The sequence below is a fragment of the Terrapene carolina genome, unplaced genomic scaffold, assembly GCF_002925995.2.
Source record: "Terrapene carolina triunguis isolate 2854851 unplaced genomic scaffold, T_m_triunguis-2.0 Scaffold58, whole genome shotgun sequence".
Taxonomy (NCBI): Eukaryota; Metazoa; Chordata; order Testudines; family Emydidae; genus Terrapene; species Terrapene triunguis.
This window is the reverse complement of record NW_020664409.1, coordinates 105070710-105097066: the sequence shown is the minus strand read 5'-3', so window position 1 is coordinate 105097066 and position 26357 is coordinate 105070710. Positions and strand designations below refer to the sequence as shown.

The following is a 26357-nucleotide window of genomic DNA, read 5'->3' as shown; positions in this document are numbered from 1 at the left end:
CGTGTGTTATGAGAAGGAGTAAATAACACTTCCTTATTTACTTTCTCCACACCAGTAATAATTTTATAGACCTCTATCATATCCCTCCTTAGTCGTTTCATACGCCTAATCATTTTGCCCTTTTCTGTACTTATCACTTAAACCCTAAAAAGGCAGGTAGAATCTCATTATGTCTTCTTGAAATGAATGACTTTGCCAGATGACTTAGATAACGTGGGTGCCTTGTCTGGAACATAAGATATGCTGCGATGGAGCAGACCAATTGTTTAAGTCTCGTATCCTGTCACTGCTAGTGATCAATGCTTTATTTATGCTTTAGGGGAAAGCAAAAATTCGCTATAATGCATCTAAATAGTTATATGCGGTGTTTAACCTTGAAGAACAAGATTTTATTATTCTTTATATACATATACATATATAAAAATAGAGACAGAGAGGCAAGATAAAATTAATATTACTTAAAACTCTAGCCCTTTTAAAAATCCATCTACATAATTTTAGATTACTGGAAGAAAATATGAGATTTTTCTTAGAGTTCTGAGCATTCATTCCTTAATTTTGAAGTAGGACATATAATCCTATCAAGATTGCCTGCTGTGTCTCAGATTTTTTTGAAAGTGAGCTCCTGAATCTCCTTCAATTCATTAACTTGAAGAAATTTCAGAGATCCTAGAGACTGTCAGCCATTCTGTTTTAAACACTATTGTATTCTGGCGATATTTTGTGGTGGTTTAATCTTTATATTCCTACTTCTTTTTTGTTCTGATATCTCTATTGGCTTTAAGGCTTTATTCTCTTCATAACTTCATTCATAAGCCCTTTTACTAGATGCAGCCACAGATGTTTTTTTTTATTTCAGGTAATTTGGAATCTATATTTCCCTATTTTCTTATCAAGGCAGTCTTTTATTCAGAACATTTCTCTCGTGGGCTCATTCTTTAACAGCACAAATTAAACCATTGAATGCAAATTGTAGAATCACAGTTCTAACACAAGGAGAGATGAATCTGACTAAATAACAGAAGACTGAGCAGAGCTTTAATAAAAAGTATTATTTTTTGTGCTCCCCATGTGGTTTCTTTTAAATTTTGTGTCAGTTCCGGCTAGCCTGACAGTGACTTGAAATCTACTGCTCACTTTTTTCTCAGTTACTACCATAGAAGTCCGGATAAAGACTGTTTTAGCTTTAACAGCTCTATTTTTAAAATATTGATTTTCCCCAAGTATATAGAATCATAGAAATGTAGGAACCTTGATAGGTCATCGAATGCAGTCCCCTGGATTGATGCAGGACTAAGTATTATCTTCTAGACCATCCCTGACAGATGTTTGTCTAACCTGTTCTTAAAAACCTCCAGTGGCTGAGATTCCACAGGTAATTTGTTCTTCGGCTTAACTACCCTACAGTTAAGTTTTTGCTACTATCTAACCTAAATCTCCCTTGGTGCAATTTAAGCCCATTACTTCTTGTCCTGTCCTCAGTGATTAAGGATAACCATTTATCACCTTCCTCTTTATAACAGCCTTTTACATACTTGAAGATTGTTATCATGTCCTGCCTCAGTCTTCTTTTCCAGACTAAACAAACCCAATTTTTTCAATCTTTCCTCATAGATCATGTTTTCTAGACCTTTAATCATTTTGTTGCTCTCCTCTGGACTTTCTTCAATTTGTCCACATTTTTCCTCAAGCGTGGTGCCCAAAACTGGACACTGTACTCCAGTTGAGACCTTATCAGTGCAGAGTAGAGTGGAAGAATTACTTCTTGTGTCTTGCTTACAACACTCCTGCTAATACATCCCAAAATGATGTTTGCTTTTTTGCAACAGTACTGTATTGTTGAATCATATTTAGTTTGTGATCCACTATAACCCTCAGATCCTTTTCTGCAGTACTCCTTCCTAAGCAGTCATTTCTCATTTTGTATTTGCTTGATTGACAGTTGATTATTCCTTCATAATTTGTAATAGTTTGCATTTGTACTTATTGAATTTCATCCTCTAAAGCGCTTGCAACCTCTCACAGCTTGGTACCATCTGCAAACTTTATAAGTATACTCTGTATACCCTTATCCAAATCATTCATGAAGGTATTGAACAGAAACAGACCAAGGACAGATCCCTGTGGGACCCCATTTGATAATCCGCTTCCAGCTTGATTGTGAGCCATTAATGACTAATCTCTGAGTACGGTTTTCCAGCCATCTGTGCACCCACCTTATAGTAGGTTCGTCTAGGCTATACTTCTCTAGTTTGTTTATGAGATGGTCATATGAGACAGTATCAAAAGCCTTACTTAAGTTGAGATATGACATTTACTGCTTCCCCCCCCGTCCGCAAGGCTTCTTACCCTGTCAATAGAGGATATTAGGTTGGTTGACATAATTTGTTCTTGACAAATCCATGATAACTATTGTTTATTACCTTATTTTCTTGTAGGTGCTTACAGATTGATTGTTTTACTCCATTATCTTTCTGGGTACTGAAGTAAAGATGATTGTTCTATAATTCACTAGTTTTGTCCTTGTATATGGTGCAAAGAATTCTAACCAGGACAGAGAAGGATCATCTGGCAGTGTAAATATCTAACTGCTAATGTATCTATTCTTTGCTTGTTGAATTTTTAGTATGTATAGTAATTCAGATAATTAGTACTATAACTAGTTGCTCTTTTTTCAGGTTTCAGTGGTAGCCGTGTTAGTCTGTATCAGCAAAAAAAACAAGGAGTCCTTGTAGCACTTTAGGCTATGTCCTCACTACGGTGGGGACGGGGGGGTCGATTTAAGATATGCAAATTCGCGTAGCTGAATTCGACGTATCGGAGCTGACTTACCCCGCTGTGAGGACAGCGGCAAATCGACCTCTGCGACTCCCCCATCAACGGCGCTTACTCCTACCTCCGCTGGTGGAGTACAAGCGTCGATTCGGGGATCGAATATTGCATCGCGATGAGACGCGATATTTCGATCCCTGAGAGATCGATTTCTACCCGCCGATTTAGGCGGGTAGTGTAGACGTAGCCTTAGAGACTAACAAATTTATTTGGGCATAAGCTTTCGTGGGCTAGAACCCACTTCATCGGATGAATGAAGTAAAAGATACAGGAACAGGTATAAATACATGAAAGGATGTGGGGTGCTTTACCAAGTGTTAAGTCAGTCTAACGAGATAAATCAATTAACAGCGGGATACCAATGGAGGAGAAATAACTTTTGAAGTGGTAAGAGAGTGGCCCATTACAGACAGTTGACAAGAAGGTGTGAGTAACAGTAGGGAGAAATTAGTATTGGGGAAATTAAGTTTAGGGTATTTTTTTTTTGCTCTTTCTTATTCTTTCACAAAGAATCCATTTTATTTCAAGATCTCTTGCCTTAAATGAGTGATACCTGATATCACCACTGTCTGATACTAAGATTCAAAAATTTAAGACCTCTACTAGCTGGAGGATTAAACCAGTTAGTCAGAGGTAGATATAAAAGGTTACCATGATGGGCCTCCACCAGTGATGTCCCTGGTGAGAAGCCTAGTCCCACCATCTCTGGTTGTTGGCAAGAGATAGGGTGCTAGGAATTTTATTAATGGTGCCCTTGGATTTTATTCATTGGAAGGGAGGAAGGGGTCTTTTCTTGCACTCCAGGGCCTTGTGACTATTCTCCATGTTGTTAGTGCTGCAGAGTGTTGCTGGTGCTGCAGAATTGTTAGTACTGCTATTCTTGAAGCCTCCAGTGTTATCTGCACTGTCAGAGGGCAGCATGTTGATTCAGCAGACCTCAATGTTATTCGTAAAGAAAGTCCACGGGCTCATTTGGTGGTAAAGATGCTTGGCCAAGTTTATTGTCCGCAAAGCACAGTACTAGTGCCCTGTCCAATTGGTCACAGGGACACTAACAGAGGTTTGCCCATGACAAGGCAAACATAACAGGATGCTGTCCCCTTGGCTGATGCAAAGGTGCCCCTCCTGTGGCTTCTCCTTTTATACATTGGTACAAACAAGTTAATTATTAACTAACAACATCAGGAGTGTTTCACCTTTATACCTTGTACCTTCTAGTTAGAACAAAACATCCTCATCCATTATCCTGTCTTCACATTCTTATTTTATGAGAGGTCAGTGTTTTCCTGTACAATCTCTAGGGAATTTGTTTACACAGTTGCTTGAGAACTGTAGGTGTTTCTGTACCATTCTCTCTGGTAAGGAATGTGCTTACTTGGTTAGACAATACCTGGTGTGTTACTATACTGCCTAGGCCTACTCTGGTTCATACTCTTAGTTATGTGTAGGGCTCCAGCAAGACTTACACCCTACTACTCCTCCATCTTTTTGAAATTTGCAAAAAAGGGGAGGGGAAGAAAAAGGTTTATCTTCTCATCTCTCTCCCAGCATCTATTCTGGGGAGGATCTTCTGTTTGATTAACTTTGGTATCTGTTTTCTGGTAGCTTTCTTCAGTAGTGTTATGAAACTGACGTGGTCCAAGGCTGCCTAGCTTTTGTCCGCGGGTATCTGAAGCGTTTTAGTGAAAATAACCAGTCATCTTCATTTTATTCTGCTACTGTGTGGGAAAGCTTTTAGCAGCAAGAGAAATATTGGAATTGTCTGCCTACAGATTCAGAAAGATGAAACTGTATCACTTATCTTTCAAATGTGAGTGAAATTTAATCTTCGCAACAGTAAGAATTCTGCTAAAATTGTGAGTTTAGGTCTTCTCCGCTCACTAGGGAAAACTTTTCTCTCACCTAATGAGTGGATTTTTCAAACCCTGAACATCTATATCAAAATAGGTCTCTTATGAAACATATCCCTTCAGTATAATTTTGCACAATATTCTGATATTTTATTGGTTGAATAAGTTGGAGTATAGGCCTGTGAATATTAATATCTTATCAAAACGAATCATACTCTGAATACTTGATGTACAATATTAACTAATTCATCAGTTCTCACATCTTTATCTAAGATTATCCACTGGTTACTAATGGGGGATGCAAAGTAATCATTAGTCCTATCATTATTCGTAATGGATGGTTTTTCTGTCACATCAGACTATTGATTTCCATCTTTGGTGAAGTATGCAATAATATCCAGTGTGAAACATACATAGATCCAGTATTGACTCTTAATGGTGAAGGAGTTGTTACATGGAGGCCAGTAATTCATAAATGAAACACGCATGGTGTGTAGAATGTGTAGCCATAAAATAATTATTTTACGTGGGAATGAACTACCATCATTATATTAGATCTTCAGAATTCTGAACAATTTATTAAAAACTTAACACAATTTGTTTGATGTTCAGGATGGTTTCACATTGAGACTATATACTGGATTTTGTGTGAGGTTCTGTTCCCCATTCTAGCTTGTTAACATTTTCTTCTGGTTTTAGGCTGTTTTATGTAATATTTGACTTGAAAAATACTCAAATGTTTCATATTACACCAATAAACATCATTGGAACCAAAATTTAGTCCACTGCTAAATGTTAAGAGCACTTACGCCTGGTTCGCTATTGATTATTCAAAGGTTCTATTGTATGTATGATACATCATGCACATTTATATAAAGAAGCTATAATTCTGTTTTCTAAACTGACAATTGTGAAAGCATCCTGTTAAAAAGGACTTTACAGAAATTGTCGTTTCAGCTTTTAGATTTTCAAAATACACCTCTACTCTGATATAATGCGACCCGATATAACATGAATTCGGATATAATGCAGTAAAGCAGTGCTCCGGGGGGGGCGGGGCTGTGCACTCCGGCGGATCAAAGCAAGTTTGATATAATGCGGTTTCACCTATAACGCGGTAAGATTTTTTGGCTCCCGAGGACAGCGTTATATCGAGGTAGAGGTGTAGTAAATCTGTATCGCTTCTTATCACTGACTTCTGTATAGAATGACATTTCTAATAAATGGACTTGGAGCTGTAAAACATTTATAAAACTCTCCAGAACAATATGTTCCTATCTGATAAATATAGTATCGTATATACTAGTATCATGTTGCATGAAAAAAACAATGTTATAAATACGTGCTAAATGGATTTGTACAATAAAATTCGGTTGTACTTAAAGATATAACTTCTAAAATAAAAACTTTGAAAATTGCTCAATATTCCAGTTGTAATGATGATAGTTTCATTATTCAGGTCCATAGTTTACTCTAAATAATAGGAAGAGCTTCTTAGCAAGGACAATGGTTATTGTTTGTTAGTATTATTTGTATTGTGGGAGCCTCCAAAGGACCCAATCAGGATTTGGGCCCTATTGTGCTAGACTCTAAACCCATGGGCTATATGGTCCCGTTCCTTGAAGAGCTTGCAACTTAAAAAGACAAAACACAAATGGACAAGGATAAACATACAAGCAAAGGAATTAAGGTGGTAATGGGAACATGTCTCATCGCTTAAATTTCCCCTTCTTTGACACAATCCCTTTATTTTATTTTTTTATTTTGGGAAAGATTAAGCAAAGGGGAATAACAGGAGTTAGTGATTAAAGAGGCCTGGAGGGAGGCCAGAGAGTTGGAGGGCGCTGGTTGCAATATGTACTTGGTTAGGGAGTCCTCAGGATGTGAACTTGCTTCCTGTATCCTTCGTATGACAGGCTCAGATTTGATGGCCTTTAGGATGTGCTGCAAGGCTTACTTGTTTTCCTATGGTTTTCTGAGGTTGGATATATGAAAGAGAGAGGTTCATTTTAAAGGATTTCGGAGTGTTTTGATAGTGATTCTGAATGGTAGAATTTATGAAATTTTGTTATGTAAAATTGTCCACTAAATTTTTAAAAATATAAAATGTAAAATTAAAACATAAATCATACAAATGGAAAGCTTCTCAAAGTTAAATTGTATAATTTTGAATGAGCTATGGTTATTTAATTCTTGAAGTAAAACCCTTTTTTAAAAACAAAGTCTGAACATCGAGGTAGGTATAGGAGACCATAAATTCATATATTGAATGTTCTTTCATAACCAAATAGCTATATCTCCTGTTTGCCTTTTTTATGATTGAATTACTTTTTTTTGTTCATTTTAGTAAGGCATAATATTCTACAGTCATTTGTCATTCAGCCAGGACATGGCTGCTTTATTTATTCATTATGTACACTTCACTGAAACCTATTTTGTATTCTAGCTTATTAGATATGTTTAATTTTAACTAGAAGCTTCCTGCTCATTCCTTACTCTGTTCCACTGTAGGTGCCCTCACTTCAAATGGTATAAATGCAGATACTAGTGCTGAAATAGGACGTGCCAAGAACTGCCTTGGCCCTGAAGACATCATAGATAAATATAAAGAGGCCATTTCTTACTACAGCAAGGTAACCTTATGTGCATTATGAGAAATTTCCATACATGCATCAATTCCAGTGTACTGTCAATGTATTTTTAGTTGGTGTTAAAGATCACCTGCCTATAAAGTACATATAAATGTTGGCATATTCTTTTCATTTGTGTAAGGGTACAATAATGTTGTAAGAAACATGAGTAACTTATAACAGTACAGCACACAGAGGGCATATAGAGTCTGCTCTCTGATAGGGGATCTGTCCATTTCAGAATTCTGGTTAAGCTTTCACACTACAAGGGACCAACCTCAAACTATGGTGTTCTGTTGAGTTGTACTATGTACTGTACCACTTGTGCCTTTAGACTGTAAAGTCTGTAGATTAATTAGTATATCTTTTTAGAGGGGTGTATGAACATAAAGTGCTTTTATTAAATGCTAGTTATTTTGGGGAAATTCTCTGTTAATTGGTGGGCACAGTTATACTTTTGAATATTCATGCATATTTCTATCATTGACATTTTACTGTGTAAGCTGACTAACATACTGTATGTATGCTGTAGCAATCTTTGAGAGGTGTCTTGAGTTTATTGAAGGGTTTGCAATTAATGGTACCTTTCCTGGAATCAAATATTTAGAACATAGTCTCAGGAGCGTGTGAAGGAGGAGGTGGGGGGACGTGAAGAAATAGTAAAGGCAAATATTCTTTTGGCTGATCCTTAAATGGAGACTAAAAGGAACTTTTTAAAGCCATCAGCCATACTGGACCCTTTTTCCAGATTTCTGTGTCTAGACTGCATCCTCAGAGCATATGGTGTTAAGGTAGCTGTAAACTTCCGTTTAGACAAAAAAACCTTTGTATTATAAATTCCCTTTTGTATCAGAGTTAATGGGTATCCTCATCTGTACAACGGATACATTTCATGGTATAACATAACAGTGCCTAGCTGTATTTTAACATTTTGTTCAGTTCTGTCATACCCTCCTTTAAGCTTCAAAACCTTTATTTTGCATTGTTCTAAAACTGAGTTTTAAAAAATATGGGTTTTAATGTCATGTTTGCAATGAAAGAAGAATCTCCAAATGAAGAAAACTGTTGTATACAGGTAGTTAAAATTACACTGAGGATGAAGCTGACTTTAGTAGTTCTTTAAGGATGAATTGTTGTTCATTAGCATGCATCATAGGTTGCTAATCAAACAATGTAATCATTAGTGTTCAGAGGTAATTGTATGGATTTTGGTGAAGTGAAAAGAATGAAATGTGTGATGACTTGCATGCACAGAAACATTTTTCAAGCCTGACAGAGGCATGCTTGCATATTAAGGCACTTCAGTTATTTTTGTTTCCTCTTTTCAAGTATAAAAATGCTGGTGTAATTGAGTTGGAAGCCTGTGTGAAGGCAGTGAGAGTCCTAGCAATACAGAAAAAAAGCATGGAAGCATCTGAGTTTCTTCAGAATGCAGTTTATATCAACCTTCGTCAGGTGAGTGTATAAACTGTTGGGTTTTTTTAAACTGAGAATGAAAAAATCATTAAGGGGTGAAAAATCCTTGAATTTAGGAACCTTGTTTTGCTATTCTGTCTTGAAACTAATGCTTTACATCTCTTTAGCACCTTACATCCCATGATCTCAAAGCATGTTAGAAACACTAACAACTCCATCTAAAATATGGAGGCTTGGTGTATGAGATTGAAGACTATTCGTGATACTCTTCAAATGAAGAATAAAGGTGTTTTAGGGATGCCCAGTTGTCCAAGGTCTTATTGGAAAGCTATGCTAGAGAAAATTGGCCACATTATCAGTTGTATCATACCTATTATTCCTCAGCTGTGTCTGTTATGTGAGGTATGAACATTATATGTACAATACAGTATATTTTATTTAAAAAAATTCAAACCACTGAAAACCAGATTCAAAGCCCAGCATAAAAATATATCAGATTACATGAATAAGTCTTTCATATGGTGAGGGTCTTGCGGTGAGCCTCAACTGGACATTTGTCAGCTCAGACAATGTGATCCTTGAAAGAGAAATTATTCTATGAATATGTCCTGGAACTTGTGGAATGATTCACACTTGGCACTTCCAGCCTGCAGTTATGTGTAGAAAACACATCCTTAACAGGTCGGTACAATGGCAATGATCACTTCATTCAACTGTCGCTTGCAGAAGGGATGTATAGTTCTTCCCTGCAGGACATCTGACTAGGTGAATCTCTATTACTGTACTAGTGGAGGGAGTGTCGCAGCCCTACGCCCTGTCATGGCGTCTGGATGGCCAATTGCCAGTCAGAAGGTCACATTGGTGTCGTGTGCAGCACCTTAGTGCTGAGTGCAGTGCCTTGGTGTCGTGTGCAACACATTGGGGCCGTGTGACCATTCTCGAACCTTCCGCCTGGTCAATTGTAGGTCACATTGGTACCGTGTGCTACAATTCCAGCGGGCCGTGTGCATAAGCCTAGTGTGCCGTGTGCAGTGCCTGTTACGTGGAGGGCACCAGCTCGGAGCCTGGTTGGTGTAGGGGCGGAGAACCAATTAGATGCTAGCACGTGCAAGGGTCTTCGAACAAAACTATGTCTCTGGTCTAAATCAGCAGGAGTGTCCGCGTGTTAGCTGGAAGGCCTGATCACCCTTTCAGCCAGGATCTCCTCCGGATTTAGCTAGCTCGTGTCGTGTTCTTTTGGATTACATCTCATCATGTCCCTGGTGTCTGTACTGCTGGTCAGCTGCGCCTGGAGTGTGGTATGCATGTATTAATTTTTGTAGACATTTTGTTGGTTAGGCCCTTTTTCTATATTACTTGGTACCGAATCTCCTGTATAGTGTATAAAGGGTAAATGGTTACAGTTTACTCAGTTTTGTATACTTGTTCTGGCTTTTGGTAAATAGTTGGTTGTAAATTACCTGATTCCTTGTTGTTAACTGTATATAGCTTGTTTTATACTACTGCTTCTTTGTGTTAAGTGTATATAGACTGTTTTATAGTGCTGCTCTGGTGACAGTTTTGGTTGGTCACTTGTTCCTCTTTCAATTGAGTTTGTATTGTTAGTTGATAAAAGTGCTCCTCCCCAGCCCAAGTTGTGATTTGTTCCCCATTAATAAACTGCCACCTGTTTTTGAATTACAATCTGCCTCTGTTTTCAATTTCCCTCCTCCACTCGAGTATTCGAACCTGTATTGATTTCGGACAGGGAGTAGGTTCAGAAGTCAAAGCACTGAGTCATTTTTGCTTGTCAAGTGGGCAGAGACCAATTTGTTGTCTGAATGCTCCACATTCTGAGTCCTCTCAACTACCAAACAAGTGGCTGAATGGAAAAATTTCTTCTGGAGAATGATTCCCAGATTGTATGCTTTGAAGACAAAGGACTGTCTTCCTCTGTGTTTAGAAAAAGATCTAAAAGTATGTGCTGGAGTAAAGGTTTCTATTAGTGCAGAGCTCTTTAATCTAGGAAGGAAAGCATAAAAAGATCCAGTGACTGAAAGTTGAAACTAGAAATTCAGACTAAAACAAGGCAATTTTTTTAAACAATGAGGATAATTAACTATTAGAACAATTTACCATGGCAAGTGGTGCAATCTCCATCACTTGAAGTCTTTTTAAATAAAGGTGGATCTCTTACTAAAAGATATGCTGTAGTTCAACAAGAAGTTGTGGCATAAATCAAGAGGTGAAATTCTTTGGCTTGTGTTATGTAGGAGGTTAGACTAGATAGCAGTTTTTTCTGGCCTTAAAATCTGTGAAAAATAGATTAAATTAAATTAATAGATACTAGTGTAATTATTACTAAAGATAGATGTGTTAAATTGGATGAGTGGGGCATTGTGGCTATAGATTTTTGTCTCAAATGACAGTGCCAAGCTCTACCAGCTCTCTTCTGCAGATATTTGGAGCAATACACCTTGGCTCTGGATGGATTTTCCTTTGGCTTGAATCTTCTGTCATTGTATTGTTCCCCTCACTTTTGCTTTAACACTCTTCAGATTAGAAATGGGAGGCCTCCCATTTGCCTTTATATGTTGCACAGTTGGCTAGATGCATTATAATTATTTTGTCTTCCTCTGACATATCAGTTACAATGAGCAAGAGAGACTGACAGATGCATCTAAATATTGTTTTGAAAATTCATTTATAGCACCTATGTTCTTGTCTAGTAAATATTTAAGTATCACACATGTTATGACTGGAATCTTCCTTTGAGGTTGTGGAAAAATAACTAAGTTGATATGAAAATTGTTATAAGATACTGTCTTAGGATACATATTAAGCATAATTGTATGATGGGGTATATTTTGGGACGAAGCCCTCAAAGAACACCTGCCACTGGGTACATGGAGACATAGAGGCTTGGACTTCTGGACAGAAGCTCTACCCAGACTGCTTGTTTGGAACTTTGGGGGGTTTGAATTTGAAGCATTGGCATTTGGCTCTTGGGGAGAGGGAGAGATGGTTTGTCGGTTGGCTCCTCTGAGAAGCACTGCTGGACTCTATAAACTTAGACTGCCCCAATTAGGTAGTGACAGATGTTTCTCATTGAACTCCTATACTCTTTGCCTTTAGATATTCTCAATCCTGGAGCAAGAGTTACTTAAACACTAGTTTTTTCCTTTGTATATTAGTGACTTTTTTGAGTGAAGTTGTGTTCATACCTTTAAAGTTATCAAACATACTTTCTTATGATAGTTGTCAGTGATTTAAAGTCTTGTATTATGGGTTGTTTGCCCAAGCTATGTATTGTGTACCAGCTGTCAGCAGTGATACACTACAAGAACTTGTTATTGCTTGTTACTAGGATATTACAGAACTGAAATATTGTCTAACAGCCTCTGACTTTTCCAAAACAAGACACTTTTTTCTCTATTTAACTTCAGTGTACTTTACAGTTAAACAAGAGAGAAATAGTGAGCTTAAATCGGATATCATACCGAAGTGCAGCAGCTGTGTAAACTAGAGAAAACTTGTAGGTTTTGATCAAGTTTCTTCTTTCGTAGAATTTGATGCCTATCAAGATTAAGCTTTTCAGTGTCTATTTCCTGACTCCAGTGGGCTGTATGATTTTTGTCCAGAAGCATGAGGTTTAATATTTACATTGTACTTTGAAATTTATAAAATCAAAGAAGGATTAAGCTGGGACGTCTGTCGTCCTTTTTTCTGAATTTGTTAGCCTATTGAAAAAGGTTTGGAAATTTACAAGATGGTAAATCTGTAAGAAATGTGTATTCTTGACATTAGAGTTCCACATGCATGAATATAATTAGGGCTTCAGCTTTTTTTGGTTTATCAATTTTATTTTTTGGAGTTTATTTTTTAGCCATTTTTGAGTTTTATGTAAATATTGGTGGCTTTCTAGGCATTCTTTGTCCTGTGAGTTTTTTATATAATATACATTATTCATTACAGTAGTATATATTGTAGTGAGTAATCTCTTTGTAATGTTCCTTAGTGTGCTTTAATATAATACTGTTTCAAACAGCACTACTTTAAAGCACACTAGGGAATCTTTAATGCACGCCAGCAGGGTCTAGATCAGGGATCTCAAACTCAATTTACTTTAGGGCCAGTGCCAGTCCTCAAATCCTCCCAGCGTGCCAATAATGTCACTGAAGATGGTGTTCAGAAAAGAAAATGTTTATATTGTATTTTTTATTTTGAATTTTTTAGAAATAATAATGGTCATACAACTTTATACAATTCTTCATATGCCAGAGAGTTTTTAGTGTTTACCACACACCTGGCAACGCTTCAGTTCTGTCAGTTTGTTGATGTTTGGCCTCAGTGACTGAGCAGTTGAAATCTTCAGGATTGTAGCAAGGTGTGCATCAGATAGTTGTGTTCGGTATTTTGACTTGTTTATATTCATTGTGGGGAAAAAAGTGACACTGCCTCCATGGCTGACTCTGCCTGGCAACTATTGTTGCTGACTCTGCCCGGCAACTATTGTTGTTGCCTCCATGGCTGACTCTGCCCGGCGTCTAGTGATGGTATCTCTGTCCCTCTCCCCCAGCCAATGGGAGCTGCGCAGAGTGGCGCCTGCAGCAGACACTGCCAGCAGCATGTCTGCATGCCTCTCTTCTCCGTGGGCCGCAGTGGGGAGGTTCTGAGGCTGCAGATGGCCCGTGGGCCAGGACTGTAAGACCCCTGGTCTAGATGGACCAGTTAATGTGCAATACGTTAGTGTGCTTTAGAAATGACACTCCCGTTATCTGCATTATTGCTCTGTGTAGACAAGCCTTTAGATGCAAGTAACCATTTCTGTTGTTTTTGTGACGTTTATCGGATAAACACTGATTTTCATTTTTTGTAATGGGGTGTGTTGTTGATGTTATCAGTTGAAGACCTAAATACAATTTAGTGCTAACAATGGCTTAGAGAAGGGTGGAGCTGTTGTTGACTAATGGTCCATATAATTCTAATTTGAATGGCTGCAACTATTGTTTTTACTACTGAGCAATAGTAATGATAAACGTCAACCTACGGTGCGCCGCGCTCCCCCCCCCCCCCCCCCCCCCCCCCCCCCATAAACAAACATAAATCCAGAGACACACTGTTTTAGTTTGCCAGAAAGTCCCTTTGGACAGCAGTGCTACTGAGGAACAGAATATTGATCCAACATAGTTAAATTCAAACCAGTCCTTCATGTGAAAACACACTAGAACAGTATTATTGTTGGTTTAAAGCCAATAACTTCTCTGATTTCCTGATAAGAAGGAAAGGGATGACTGTAGATCGGAATTGGCAGAAAAAGAAAAAAGGCCAATATTGTATTAATGGGCTTGGTCAGCTGAAGTTGTGTTGTAGCTGGGATCATTGTAGTCGTACTGTAGTAGGAGTAGGCAGTGTGCATGGCCTGTAGTCATAATATCATATGCTGTGATCCTGTCACATCTCATAAACTAAGAGGGTTTTGCAGATCAATACTTACCTTACAGGTCTCCCTAAATAAGTATCCCCAGAAGAATTCACTAAAAGATATAGTAGATGGTATGCCCCTGCTCCTGAGTTGGTGGTGAAATGGATGTCTTTTGGGTAACACTAAGGAACATCATCCCACTGGAGGCTTTGTCTTTCAGATGAAACTTAAAACAAACATCCTGTTACTTGTGGGCATTATTCCTGATATGCCAGTTTTATGGCTGCTGTTAACTGTATGGTTTATTCACTTCAGGGCTAAGGCGTTGTTTTACAAGGCTATCTTTTTTTTGCATTTTTTTCACAAAGCTAGGAGCATCAATCTTGATTTTTCTAGCCAAATTCTAATTTGGGCAACTACATTCTTTCTAGCTAAAATTCCCCTTTTATTTCAACCAGATCAGGGTATTTTTCATTGTCATTAACTTCTTAGGGTTCCTTTGAAATGACAAAATGCTACATAAAAATTTCACTTATAAATAGTCTTGAATTCTGAAGTGCAACTTACAATGTCATATTTTAATGTGATGATAATACCTAGCTCTGATGTAGTGCTTTTCATTCATATGTCCCAAAGGAGATGAGTATCATCATCTCCATTTTACAGATGGGGAAACTGAGGCACAGAGGGGCAAATGACTTGCAAAGCCAGGAATAAAACCCACGTCTCCTGAGTCCCAGTCCAGTGATCTAAAACCTAGTCATATAAAGTGAAGATAATATAAAAACGGGCTAGAAAATGCAGGTCTTAGTGTAACGGCTTGGTAAAAAATTCAGGACACAGGCATTAGAGCAGATATAGAAACCTGCTAACGGGGCCGGGGCCAGGACCAGAGATTATTTGCTTGTTTGCTTATAATATGCAAGATCATTGGAGTCTATAATGCTGGCTCCTTCATTCTTTGATGTTTTCTATGTATTTTTCAGTTGTTACATTTTTAACATTTTAGCATAGTAAAAAGTACTTTACTCTCCTTTTTTACATTTCAGCTTTCTGAAGAAGAAAAAATCCAGCGTTACAGCATTCTCTCTGAATTGTATGAACGTATTGGATTTCACCGAAAGTCTGCGTTCTTCAAGCGTGTAGCAGCAATGCAGTGTGTGGCACCTAGCATATCAGAGCCCGGTTGGCGGGCCTGCTACAAACTGCTTTTGGAGACACTTCCTGGTTACAGTCTGTCTTTGGATCCCAAGGACTTCAGCACAGGTAAGTTTCTGTGGCTCAGACTGCTGGTTTCTGCATTAGTGTAACTAAGTTGCATAGAAAACAACTCCCCCACCCACTTCAATCTGATGCCAGCAATTCTAGAAAGAAGCATCTTTGTCTTTGCTAATACTGCTTCTGTTCAATAAATATGAAATTCTGATCATATCTAGGAATGTCAATAGCCCATCAAACTATACTTAAATCTCTTAAATAAAATGTATTAGAAATGAGGAATTAGCTGAAGAAATCTTGGAGTCACTTGCAATATTATTTGCAAACTCATGGATGACAGGAGAGGTCCTGGAAGACTGGAGAAGGGCTAATGTAATCTCTAAAAAGAGGAAAAAGAAGGAACCAGGGAACTATAGACCAGTCAGCCTGTCCTCGATACCTGGGAAGCTACTAGAGCAATGTATAAAACGTTCAGGATGAAGGAGGGATCACTAGCACTCAGCATGGATTTACTGAGAACAAATGCCAAACCAGCTTGAATTCCTTCTTTTAACAAGGTAACTGGTTTCGTGTATGGGTGAATGCAGTGGCCATAATAATATACCAGGATTTTAGCAAGACTTTCGACAGTCCCACATGACATTCTCATAAGTAAGTTGGAGAAATGTGGGCTCGGTAGAACTACCATAAGTGGATACATAACCGTAAACAAAGAGTAGCTATTAATGGAATGATGTTAGATGGCAAAGAGGTCTCCAGTGGGGTTCCACAGGGGTCTGTTCTGGTTTCTGTTATTTAACACCTTTATTAATGACCTGGATGTAGAAATAGAGAGCATTCTGATCAAATTTGCAGATGACACAAAGCTAGGGAGGGTTTCAAACACTGTGTAGGATATAGCTAAAATTCAAAGCGACCTTGTTAAATTGGAGCACTTGACTATGTACAAGAAAATGAAATTCAAAAAAGACAAATGTAAGCTGCTACGCTTTGGGAAGAAAAACCAAATGCGCAAATACAGAATGTGGGAAAACTGGCTTGGCAAATAGCACCGGTTAGAAGGATCTGTGAGCGATGGTGGATCACAACCTTAACATGAGTCAACAATGAGATACTGTTGCAAAAAATAGCAAATGCAGTTTTGGGTTGCATTAACAGAAGCATAGCATACAAGTCATGGGAGAAGATAGTACTGCTCTACTCGGTGCTGGTTAGGCCTCAGCCAGGGTACTGTGTCCAGTTTTGGTCACTGATGTATAGAAAGGATGTAGAGAAACTGGAAAGGGTCCAGAGGCAAGTGACAAAGATGATCAAAGGTATGGAATGCAAGCCATATGAGCAAAGGCTGAAGAACTGGGTATGCTTAGTTTGGAAAAGAAGAGATTAAGTGGGACATGATAGCGGTCTTCAAATACTTGAAGGCTGCCATAAAAAAGATAGAGAAAAATTGTTCTGTCTTGCCACAGAGGGCAGAACAAGAAGCAATGGGTTCAAACTACAGCATAGCAGATTTAGATTAAATCTTGGATTATTTTACTTCTGAAATGTCCAAAAAACAACAAGTGAAAACATTTGAAGAATGTATGATCTAAATTTAGATCAGTAACACAAAAAGCGAGGGACATACTTCATACTTGTTTTATGAGTGCTTTTAATTACTGTTAAAGGCAACAGAGGGTCCTGTGGCACCTTTAAGACTAACAGAAGTATTGGGAGCATAAGCAAGGCAGATGCATCTGAAGAAGTGAGGTTCTTACCCACGAAAGCTTATGCTCCCAATACTTCTGTTAGGGCAGGTCTTCACTACGGGGGAGGGGGGGGTCGATTTAAGATACGCAAATTCAGCTACGCGAATAGCGTAGCTGAATTCGACGTATCGCAGCCGACTTACCCCGCTGTAAGGACGGTGGCAAAATCGACCTCCGCGGCTTCCCGTCGACGGCGCTTACTCCCACCTCCGCTGGTGGAGTAAGAGCGTCAATTCGGGGATCGATTGTCGCGTCCTGACGAGACGCGATAATTCAATCCCCGAGAGGTCGATTTCTACCCGCCGATTCAGGCGGGTAGTGTAAACCTAGCCTAAGTCTTAAAGGTGCCACAGGACCCTCTGTTGCTTTTTACAGATTCAGACTAACACGGCTACCCCTCTGATACTTTAATTACTGTTGTTTCTATCCTGGAAATGAACAATTGTGACTATTTCATGTGATGTTGATTTATTTAATTAAAGAATCATAGAACTGGAAGGGACCTCGAGAGGTCATCTAGTCCAGTCCCCTGCACTCATGGCAGGACTAAGTATTATCTAGACCATTCCTGACGGGTGTTTGTCTAACCTGCTCTTAAAAATCTCCAATGAAGGAGATTCCATAACCTCCCTAGGCAATTTATTCCAGTGCTTAACCACCCTGACAGTTAGGAAGTTTTTCCTAATGTCCAATCTAAACCTCCCTTCTGAAATTTAAGCCCGTTGCTTCTTGTCCTATCCTCAGAGGTTAAGAAAAACAATTTTTCTTCCTCCTCCTTGTAACAACCTTTTACATACTTGAAAACTGTTATGTCCCCTCTGTCTTCTCTTTTCCAGACCAAACCAACCCATTTTTTCCCCATCTTCCCTCATAAGTCCTGTTTTCCAGACCTTTAATCATTTTTGTCACTCTTCTCTGGACTCTCTCCAATTTGTCCACATGCTTCCTGAAATGTGGCACCCAGAACTGGACACAACACTCCATTTGAGGCCTTGTTAGTGCAGAATTGAGCTTAAGAATTACTTCTCGTGTCTTGCTTACAACACTCCTGCTAATACTTCCCAGAAGGTTGTTGGCTTTTTTTTTTTTTTTTTTTTTGCAACAGCATTACACTGTTGATTCATATTTAGCTTGTGGTCCACTATGACCTCCAGATCCTTTTCTTCAGTACTCCTTCCGAGGCAGTCATTTCCCATTTTGTATGTGTGCAACTGATTGTTCCTTCCTAAATGAAGTACTTTGCATTTGTCCTTATTGAATTTCATCCTATTTACTTCAGACCGTTTGTCCAGATGGTTTTGAATTTTAATCGTATCCTCCCAAGCACTTGCAACCCCTCCCAGCTTGGTATAGTCTGCAAACTGTATAAGTGTACTCTCTATGCCAGGGATCAGCAACCTTTGGGATGATTGTTTACCTGCAGCGTCCGCAGGTTTGGGCGATTGCAGCTTCCAGTGGCCGCTGTTTGCCGTTCCAGGCCAATGGGAGCAGCAGGAAGTGGCGGCCAGCACATCCCTTGGCCTGCGAACCGCGGCCTGTGGGAGCTGCAGTCGGCCAAACGCATGGACACTGCAGGTAAACAAACCGTCCCGGCCCGCTAGCGGATTTCCCTGATGGGCTGCGTGCCAAAGGTTGCCGATGTCTGCTCTATGCCATTATCTAAACCATTGATGGAGATATTGAACAGAACCAGACACAGAACTGATCCCTGCAGGACCCCACTCGTTATGTCCTTCCAGCTTGACTGTGAACCACTGATAACTACTCTCTGGGAACGGTTTTCCAACCAGTTTTGCACCCACCTTATAGTAGCTCTATCTAGGTTGCGTTTCCCTAGTTTGTTTATGAGAAGGTCATGCAAGACCGTATCAAAAGCTTTACTAAAGTCAAGATATACCACATCTACCGCTTCCCCCCCCCCAATCCACAAGGCTTGTTACCCTGTCAAAGAAAGCTATCCGGTTGGTTTGACACTATTTGTTTTTGACAAATCCATGCTGACTGTTACTTATCACCTTATTATCCTCTAGGTGTTTGCAAACTGATTGCTTAATTATTTGCTCCATTATCTTTCCAGGTACAGAAGTTAAGTTGACTGGTCTGTAATTCTCTAGGTTGTCCTTATTTCCCTTTTTATAGATTGACACTATATTTGCCCTTTTCCAGTCTTCTGGAATCTATCCCATCTTCCATGACTTTTCAAAGATAATTGTTAATGGCTCAGATATCTCCTCAGTCAGCTCCTTGAGAATGGAATGTGGATTTTATGATTTAAGAGATTGTTCATGGTTGTAGGGTCACATTTGGCACTCTGATCTTGCAATGATGCATACAAATATGCTGCTGCTGATGTGCTGGATGTGACTGCTATTACACCAATTTTCAGTTTCTTCATCTCATATACTGAGTTTATAGCTGCCATAGAAATAAAAACATTGTTTCCAAGCACAGTCATTATTACGCAGCTATAATTTTATAGTTTATCTTAAATATTTTTTACCGGTGTAAGTTTTACAATAGCCTGTTCATCATAGATCGTTTGGTTGTTTCAGATAAGTTGTTTTTGAAGTTTTTAAAAATTTATTGAATGTTACTTAAGCTGTTTATAAGCTGAATGACAGGACATGATTATTAAATTTGCCTTTATTATACTTTTTGTAAACCTTTTTGTATAACTTTTTCCCTATAAGGAAAATCCAACCTGCTGATTGGTTGGCTGTGTCTTTTGATAAATGCTTGATAATGTGGGGGAATTTTCTTCCTTGTACAGTAGCACATTTGTGTGGTACCTACTGTACAATGTAGCAAGAAGAGCGATTTGCTCAAGTGTTCTCTGCATATTCCCACCCATAGGGTGCAACCTTAATAGCAATGCCCATTGATGTGCAAGTGTGCCTCCTTCTGTCCTCCCCTCCCAGTTTCTAAACATTCTCAGAGGGAGGCTTTAAAAGGGGTGTGGTACTCCAGCTGCCTCAGTTCCTTCTTATGTTCTTTATCAGCTGTTCATGGTAAGAACAGCCCGACTCGGTCAGACCAATGGTCCATTTAGCACAGTATCCTATCTTCCGACAGTGGCCAATACCAGTTGATTCAGAGGGAATGAACAGAACAGGCAATCAAGTCATCCATTCCCCTGTTGTCCACTGCCAGCTTCAGGCAAGCAGAGGTTAGGAATGCTCTGAGCATGGTGTTGCATCCCTGCCCATCCTAGCCAATGGCTGTTGATGCACCTATCCTCCATTAACTTATCAAGTTCTTTTTTGAACCCTGTTATAGTTTTGGCCTTCACAACAGCCACTGTCAAAGAGATCCACAGACTGACTGTGCATTGGGTGAAGTCATAGAATCATAGAATATTAGGGTTGGAAGAGACCTCAGGAGGTCATCTAGTCCAATCCCCTGCTCAAAGTAGGACCAATACCAACTAAATCATCCCAGCCAGTACTTCCTTTTGTTGGTTTTAAAACTGCAGTCCGGGAAATTTCATTTAGTGATCCCTAGTTCTTTGTGTTATGTGAAGGAGTAAATAACATTTCCTCATTCACTTTCTCCACACCAGTCAAGATTTTGTAGACCTCTATCATATCCCCTTGGCCTAGATCCTTCTGTTCAGTGCTTTTTAGCTAGTTTTGGTATAAGCTTTTAGTATAGTTAGTGACTACAGTAATTCTTAGGTAGTGTTAGTCTTTTATAATTATATATGTTATTAGTTAACAAAGTTATAGTTGGATCTGGCTCTTTAATTCTGAGATGGCAGATCCAATCATCAATAAGCCAAGATTTAGGAGATGTGCCTCCTGTCTATAGGTCTGCCTGGTTTCTGATGAAGATGTTAATTGCCTTAAGGCATCGAGGTGCTTCGTATGCTCTGTATTTACTCTGAGGACAAGAAAGGGGAGGTAGAACAAACTTCAGGCTCTATTTCAGGAGGCATTTAGCAGCCTCCTCCCACCCCCCCACCCCGATCTGACCTTTTACAGGGATCCAAGAGTGTGCACAGATTGGCTTTGGCCATGACTACCACTGGGGACAAGAAGCAAGAAAAATCTTTGCAGAAAGTACTAGCTTTGGTTCCAGGCTCTAAAAAGTCTAAGGTTGCAAGGAAGGATTTGAGACTATTGAATCCTATAATCAGATATTCCTTGGTGGTGATGGCCTCTGTAAGTGGAGCCAATCCACAGGTGAGATGTTCTTTGAATCTATGCACTCCCAGGCCGGCAGAAGAACCGGGGAACAAAAAGGACTATTACAGGAGCCAAAACCAAGAGACATTCTGGGGACTTTTTGAATCTGATATCAAAGATGGTATCCACCCTCATCTTTTCTCAAAGATGTAATTACCTTCAATATCAAAACCCCCTTCAAGGTCATCATCAACAGAGAAGGGTGACCTTTATACCTTGTAGCAGAGGTAAACAAACCCCAGGATTATCATTTTCTGGACCACACATGTAACCTCATATGTGGCATGAGGTCCCAGAATTGTATGCCAGTTCCTATTTTGCCTTTCCCAACTCCATTTGGAGATGGCTTATACAGTACTGTTTTTACAGCTAGTAAGCTATAACCTTGGATTGGTGAGTTTGAGATAATATGCAGCAGATGTGCCATACAGTTTTTAAAACCCTTCCTCCTTCCAACCCCTTCTTCCTTTTCTGGGATCTGTCTTTTATGAAACCTTGCTGAAATCAGAGGTGGTCTCCCTTATACAAGCAGGTATAAGGAAGTACCAAATGGTTACAGAAGAAAATGGTTTTACTCAAGGTACTATCTAATTCAGAAAAAGGTTGGAGATCTTCAACCCATATTGGAGCTCAGGAAACTAATTTCATTCATAGGAAAGTTTCAGTTTCACATGTTCTGTCTCTGATAATCCCCTCCCTTTCCACATAGGACTGGTTTGCAGCTCTCAATTTAAAGGACACTTCTATTTCCACATCTCCATCAGACCATTCCACTGTAAATGTGTCTGTCTCTTATACTAGGAGACTGGGACCCAGGGACCCCTTGATGCCACTGCAAGACAGAGCTCGATTCCAGGCTCTTACTGAAGAGGGTAAGCTGGTGCCCAGAACTGAACCTATCAGCAATTGAAGCAATAGACACATCTAACTGGATGTCAGTGGCCATTGTGATGTAGCCATGACTCTCAGCACATGCTTTGGTATTGCCCAGGAAAGTCCAAATCACCATGGAGGGCTTGCCCTTTGATGGAGCCCACTGCGTCTGTAAAAAGACGGATGAATCTTTACTTATTTGTAAAGTACTTATTTGGCTCCCTGGGAATATGTACGCCTGCCCCCAAAAGGAAGTATTGCAGCCAGCCTTCCAAATATAGACTGGCAATTCAACAGTTTATCACAAGTGGTCTGCAGGTGACCTTCGTAAGAAGAGTACAGAAGTCTCGTTTCCCTGCACCTCCCACATCTACACTAAAGATATTTTTTACGGGAGTTTGAGAGCTACAACTATTTAATGATACCACAACTATCTGATCTGCACATATCCTTTGGGGGTCGTTTAGTACATTGTTCCCACAACAGGAGTGCTGACATAATGGACAAGTGGGTATTATCCAATCCGGCTAAGCAATTGAGTTTCCCTCCTTCTTTCCTACAAAACCCTCATTCCTGTCCCTCTTCAGGGATCATTCTCTCGAGGGGATTCTCAGGGAGGAAGTGGAATCCCTCCTCCAGCAAAGGAAAAGGTTGTTACTCTATGTGCTTCCCCAAAAAAGAAGGGTGGGTGGAGACCTATCCTCCATCTCTGCAATCTTAACCACTTTATTCGCAAGCTGAAATTTCGCATGGTCATTCTGGCATCAATAATCCCATCCCTGGAAAAATACATTTGGTTTACAGCTGTTGATATGAAGGACACTTACTTTCACTTGGATATTCACTGCTCCCACAGATACTTTCTCAGATTCATAGTGGATCCTGACCATTTCCAACACAGGATGCTCCCATTCAGCTTTGTCACTGCCCCCAGGTCTTTCTGGTAATAGCAGCTCATTGCAGATGCAACAGTTTCACCATCTTCCTCATCTCAGTGATTGGCTTCTCATTGCCAGGATATGTCAAGGAGCCTATGAGTCGACCTGAATAATGCTTCAACTACATTCTTCCCTAGAAGTCAATATCCTCACTCTGATGCAAACTGTAGATTTTTCTAGGGACCACCCTAGATTCAGTCACAGAGAGAGCTTATCTACCAAGGAACAGGCTTCTGATAGTGAGCTACCTGACAGATCAGGTTATACACAACTCCCGAACTCCAGGCAGAACTTGTCTTTTTCCCTCCTGAGGTACATGGCTTCATGCACCTACGTTGCCTTTAGGCATGGTTCAGTGTATTCACCAACCAAACACATCATGAATACCTTCCAGAGTAACGTCTTGTTGCTATAGCAGAATGAGTGCGAGGTTAAGCTATGTCCTCCGAGGGGATCTCTAAATGGACCTCAGGTTGTATCCTGCTCCGCTACCGGTTGTTGCATCTTTCTTTCCTTCATTGGGTGAGGGCTCATTTTACAAGAGCACAAGCAACTTCAGTGGAAGTACCTTTACTTGACATTTGCCGGGCAAGTACATGAAGTTCCATCCACTTGTTTGTGAGATGGTATGCTCTAGTGCAGAACTCCTCTGCTGACAACCTTTGGGACCGTGATCCTCCAAATGACTCTGCTGTCTTCATCCTTGCATCTTCCTTCTACTTGAGTACTGCTCATCATTCACCCGTAGTGGAATACATATAGGGACCAGCACTTGCAGAAGAAGAGGAAGTTACTTACCTTGTGGTAACTGGAGAGTCTTTGAGGTATGTGGTCACTATCTGTATTCCACTATCCATCCTCCTTCCCCTCTACTTTGAATCTTTATTAGATTTGTGGTAGAGAAGGAACTGGAGAGGCAGTTAGTCCACTCTGCCCTTTATGCCCTCAGTTGGAAACACAAGGAGGGCAAAGGCGCGTGCGCAGACCAACGGACACTACTTGCAAGAATTCTCCAACTCTAGTCACATAAGCAGATGTGCACACTCACAGTGGGATACAGATAGGAACTACACATCTTGAAGAACCTCCAGTTATTACAAGATAAGTAACTTCCTCTTCCACTACATACTAAATTTATCTTTGCAATTTGGAAGAGGATATGAAATGAAATTTAATTTTTTTAAATGTTTTACATGTAGGTTCACTCTAGTACAAACAAAGAAACAAAACCATGCCCCACCATTATTTCTAGCGCTTTTTTAAGTTAAAATCTGGGGTGTTTTTTAATTTTCAACTTTTATATAAACACCAATATATTGCTTATTTAGGATCTGTAGAAGAACCAAATGTAATTATATTTTTAAGCTACTTTAGGTTTTATTAAAAATGTAACAAAAGTGATTTCCTGTTTATTTTACAGGAACTCATAAAGGATGGGCTGCAGTGCAAATGCGTTTGCTTCATGAGTTAGTGTATGCTTCAAGAAGAATGGGAAACCCTGCTCTTTCTGTCCGACACTTGTCCTTCCTTCTCCAAACCATGTTGGATTTTCTCTCTGATCAAGGTAGGATTTTTTAAAGGTAAATTACTTTTTTCTGTATGATAGTGAAGATGTGATGTGATATTAATGCTTTGAAATGTACTTAAATTAACAAGTTCTAGAGGTGTCATCTTAAAGGGGATTGAGTGAAAACTTCATCCCAGGTGCACAGAAGAAAGATGAGGTGCAGTGGATGTGGTGTTAATTAGGCCGTAACTTTATATGCTTAACATATCTGGGAATACTCAGCAATAAATTGTACAGTACAGGTCATCATTTCTTCCTTAATTGTTTTCACCTGCTTGGGAGGGCTGCTGTGAGCCCTTCCCACCCTGGTCCCAGTCCATTATTGAGACCCTGCTCCCCTCTCCTTATATTAGGATTCAGGGTGGGCTAAAAAAGGGGTGTGATCATCCCACTGTACAGGTGATAGGAGATCAGTCCCCTTTTCCTAGCTTCCTTATGGGATGCCTTCAGCTAAATCCATTTCCAACTCCTGTTAATCAGGAAACTGTATCCCTTTTTTAACAATTACCTGTACTGGACACAGGGAGGGATCAGCAATTAGTTTTGCTTCATCCCCTCAACCCCCATTTGAGTTCCTGGATAGTTAATAGTTCCCTTCCTAATGTCAGCTAAAAATATATCTATTCTCTGGTTGAAGAGGTGTATCCCATTGTCCCAGGATAACTCTGGTTCCCGGGTTTTTTTTTTTTTTTATTTTGCGTGTAATCCACCAAATTCACCAATCCTCCGAATTTCAGATGTTTCACACATCTTCTGGCCTTGTCAACCCATGGAGGCCTGGCAGCAACCCAGCATTCCCTCTACTACAGCATTTCACAGTCACTCCCAGGAAAAGGTCCTCCTAGATCTGATTTAAATCTCTCTGTGCCCTTGTGTTTAAATAAACCCAATAACAAAATCTAAATAGTTTTCACTCTAGGTATACGATAGTAATTTCTGGTGGCTGCTTTCTGGCTGCCAGAGTATAAAAAGGGCATCAGCTGGTCCCAGAACATGCACCTTTTGCCACGCCAACTCAGATTCACCTAGTCACTGAGACCCAGCTGTGACTCTCTGGGAAACTGTCTGCTTGGATGTTTTGGCTCAGTGCCGGCAGGCTCAAACATTGACTATGACTAAGGCTACGTTTATGTCACGGAGGTCATGGAATCCGTGACTTTCAGAGACCTCTATGACATGCTCTGCTTCAGCCCCAGGGACTGCGGGACTCTGGAGCAAGCAGCCACTGGGGCCCTGGCAGGGTTCCAGCTACGGGTGACAGTCTCCTGAGGGGGCCTTCCTTATGGTTTCAGTGACAAGCGACAGCCTCGTGGGAGGGTGGGGAGGGGGACGTCTTGGGCAAGTGGCTCGGGGTGTCCCGTTTTCTCTTTAAGAAATATGGTCACCCTGCAGTTCCCAGCTGCTGTGAGTGGAGGGGGGCCTCCCTGCAGCTTCCAGCTGCGGCAGGCAGAGGGGGAACCCACAGCTCCCAGCTACCACGGTGGTGGGGGAAAACCATGAAGCTGCAGCAGCAAAAGTCAGACAAGTCACTGCTTCCATGAATTTTTGTTTATTGCCTGTGACTTGTCCATGACTTTTACTAAAAATACCCATGACAAAATCTTAGCCTTAACTGTGACCTGTTATTTTGCTCCCCGTAGAGCACCCCTCTGCTCAAGGTGACTTGGGGCTGCCTCACTACTGAGATCCAGCAATGA

The 26357-nt window shown here is 40.0% G+C and overlaps 1 protein-coding gene across 1 annotated transcript in view; it reads left to right on the top strand.

Moving 5' to 3' along the window:
* TRAPPC9 (trafficking protein particle complex 9) overlaps window positions 1-26357 on the top strand; it is an 848931-nt gene that overhangs the window by 33529 nt on the left and 789045 nt on the right. The window contains exons 6-9 of the mRNA XM_026646706.1: window positions 7194-7315; window positions 8642-8767; window positions 15182-15398; window positions 24514-24657. Coding sequence (XP_026502491.1) covers window positions 7194-7315; window positions 8642-8767; window positions 15182-15398; window positions 24514-24657 — 609 coding nt within the window. The remainder of the gene's footprint in view (window positions 1-7193; window positions 7316-8641; window positions 8768-15181; window positions 15399-24513; window positions 24658-26357) is intronic.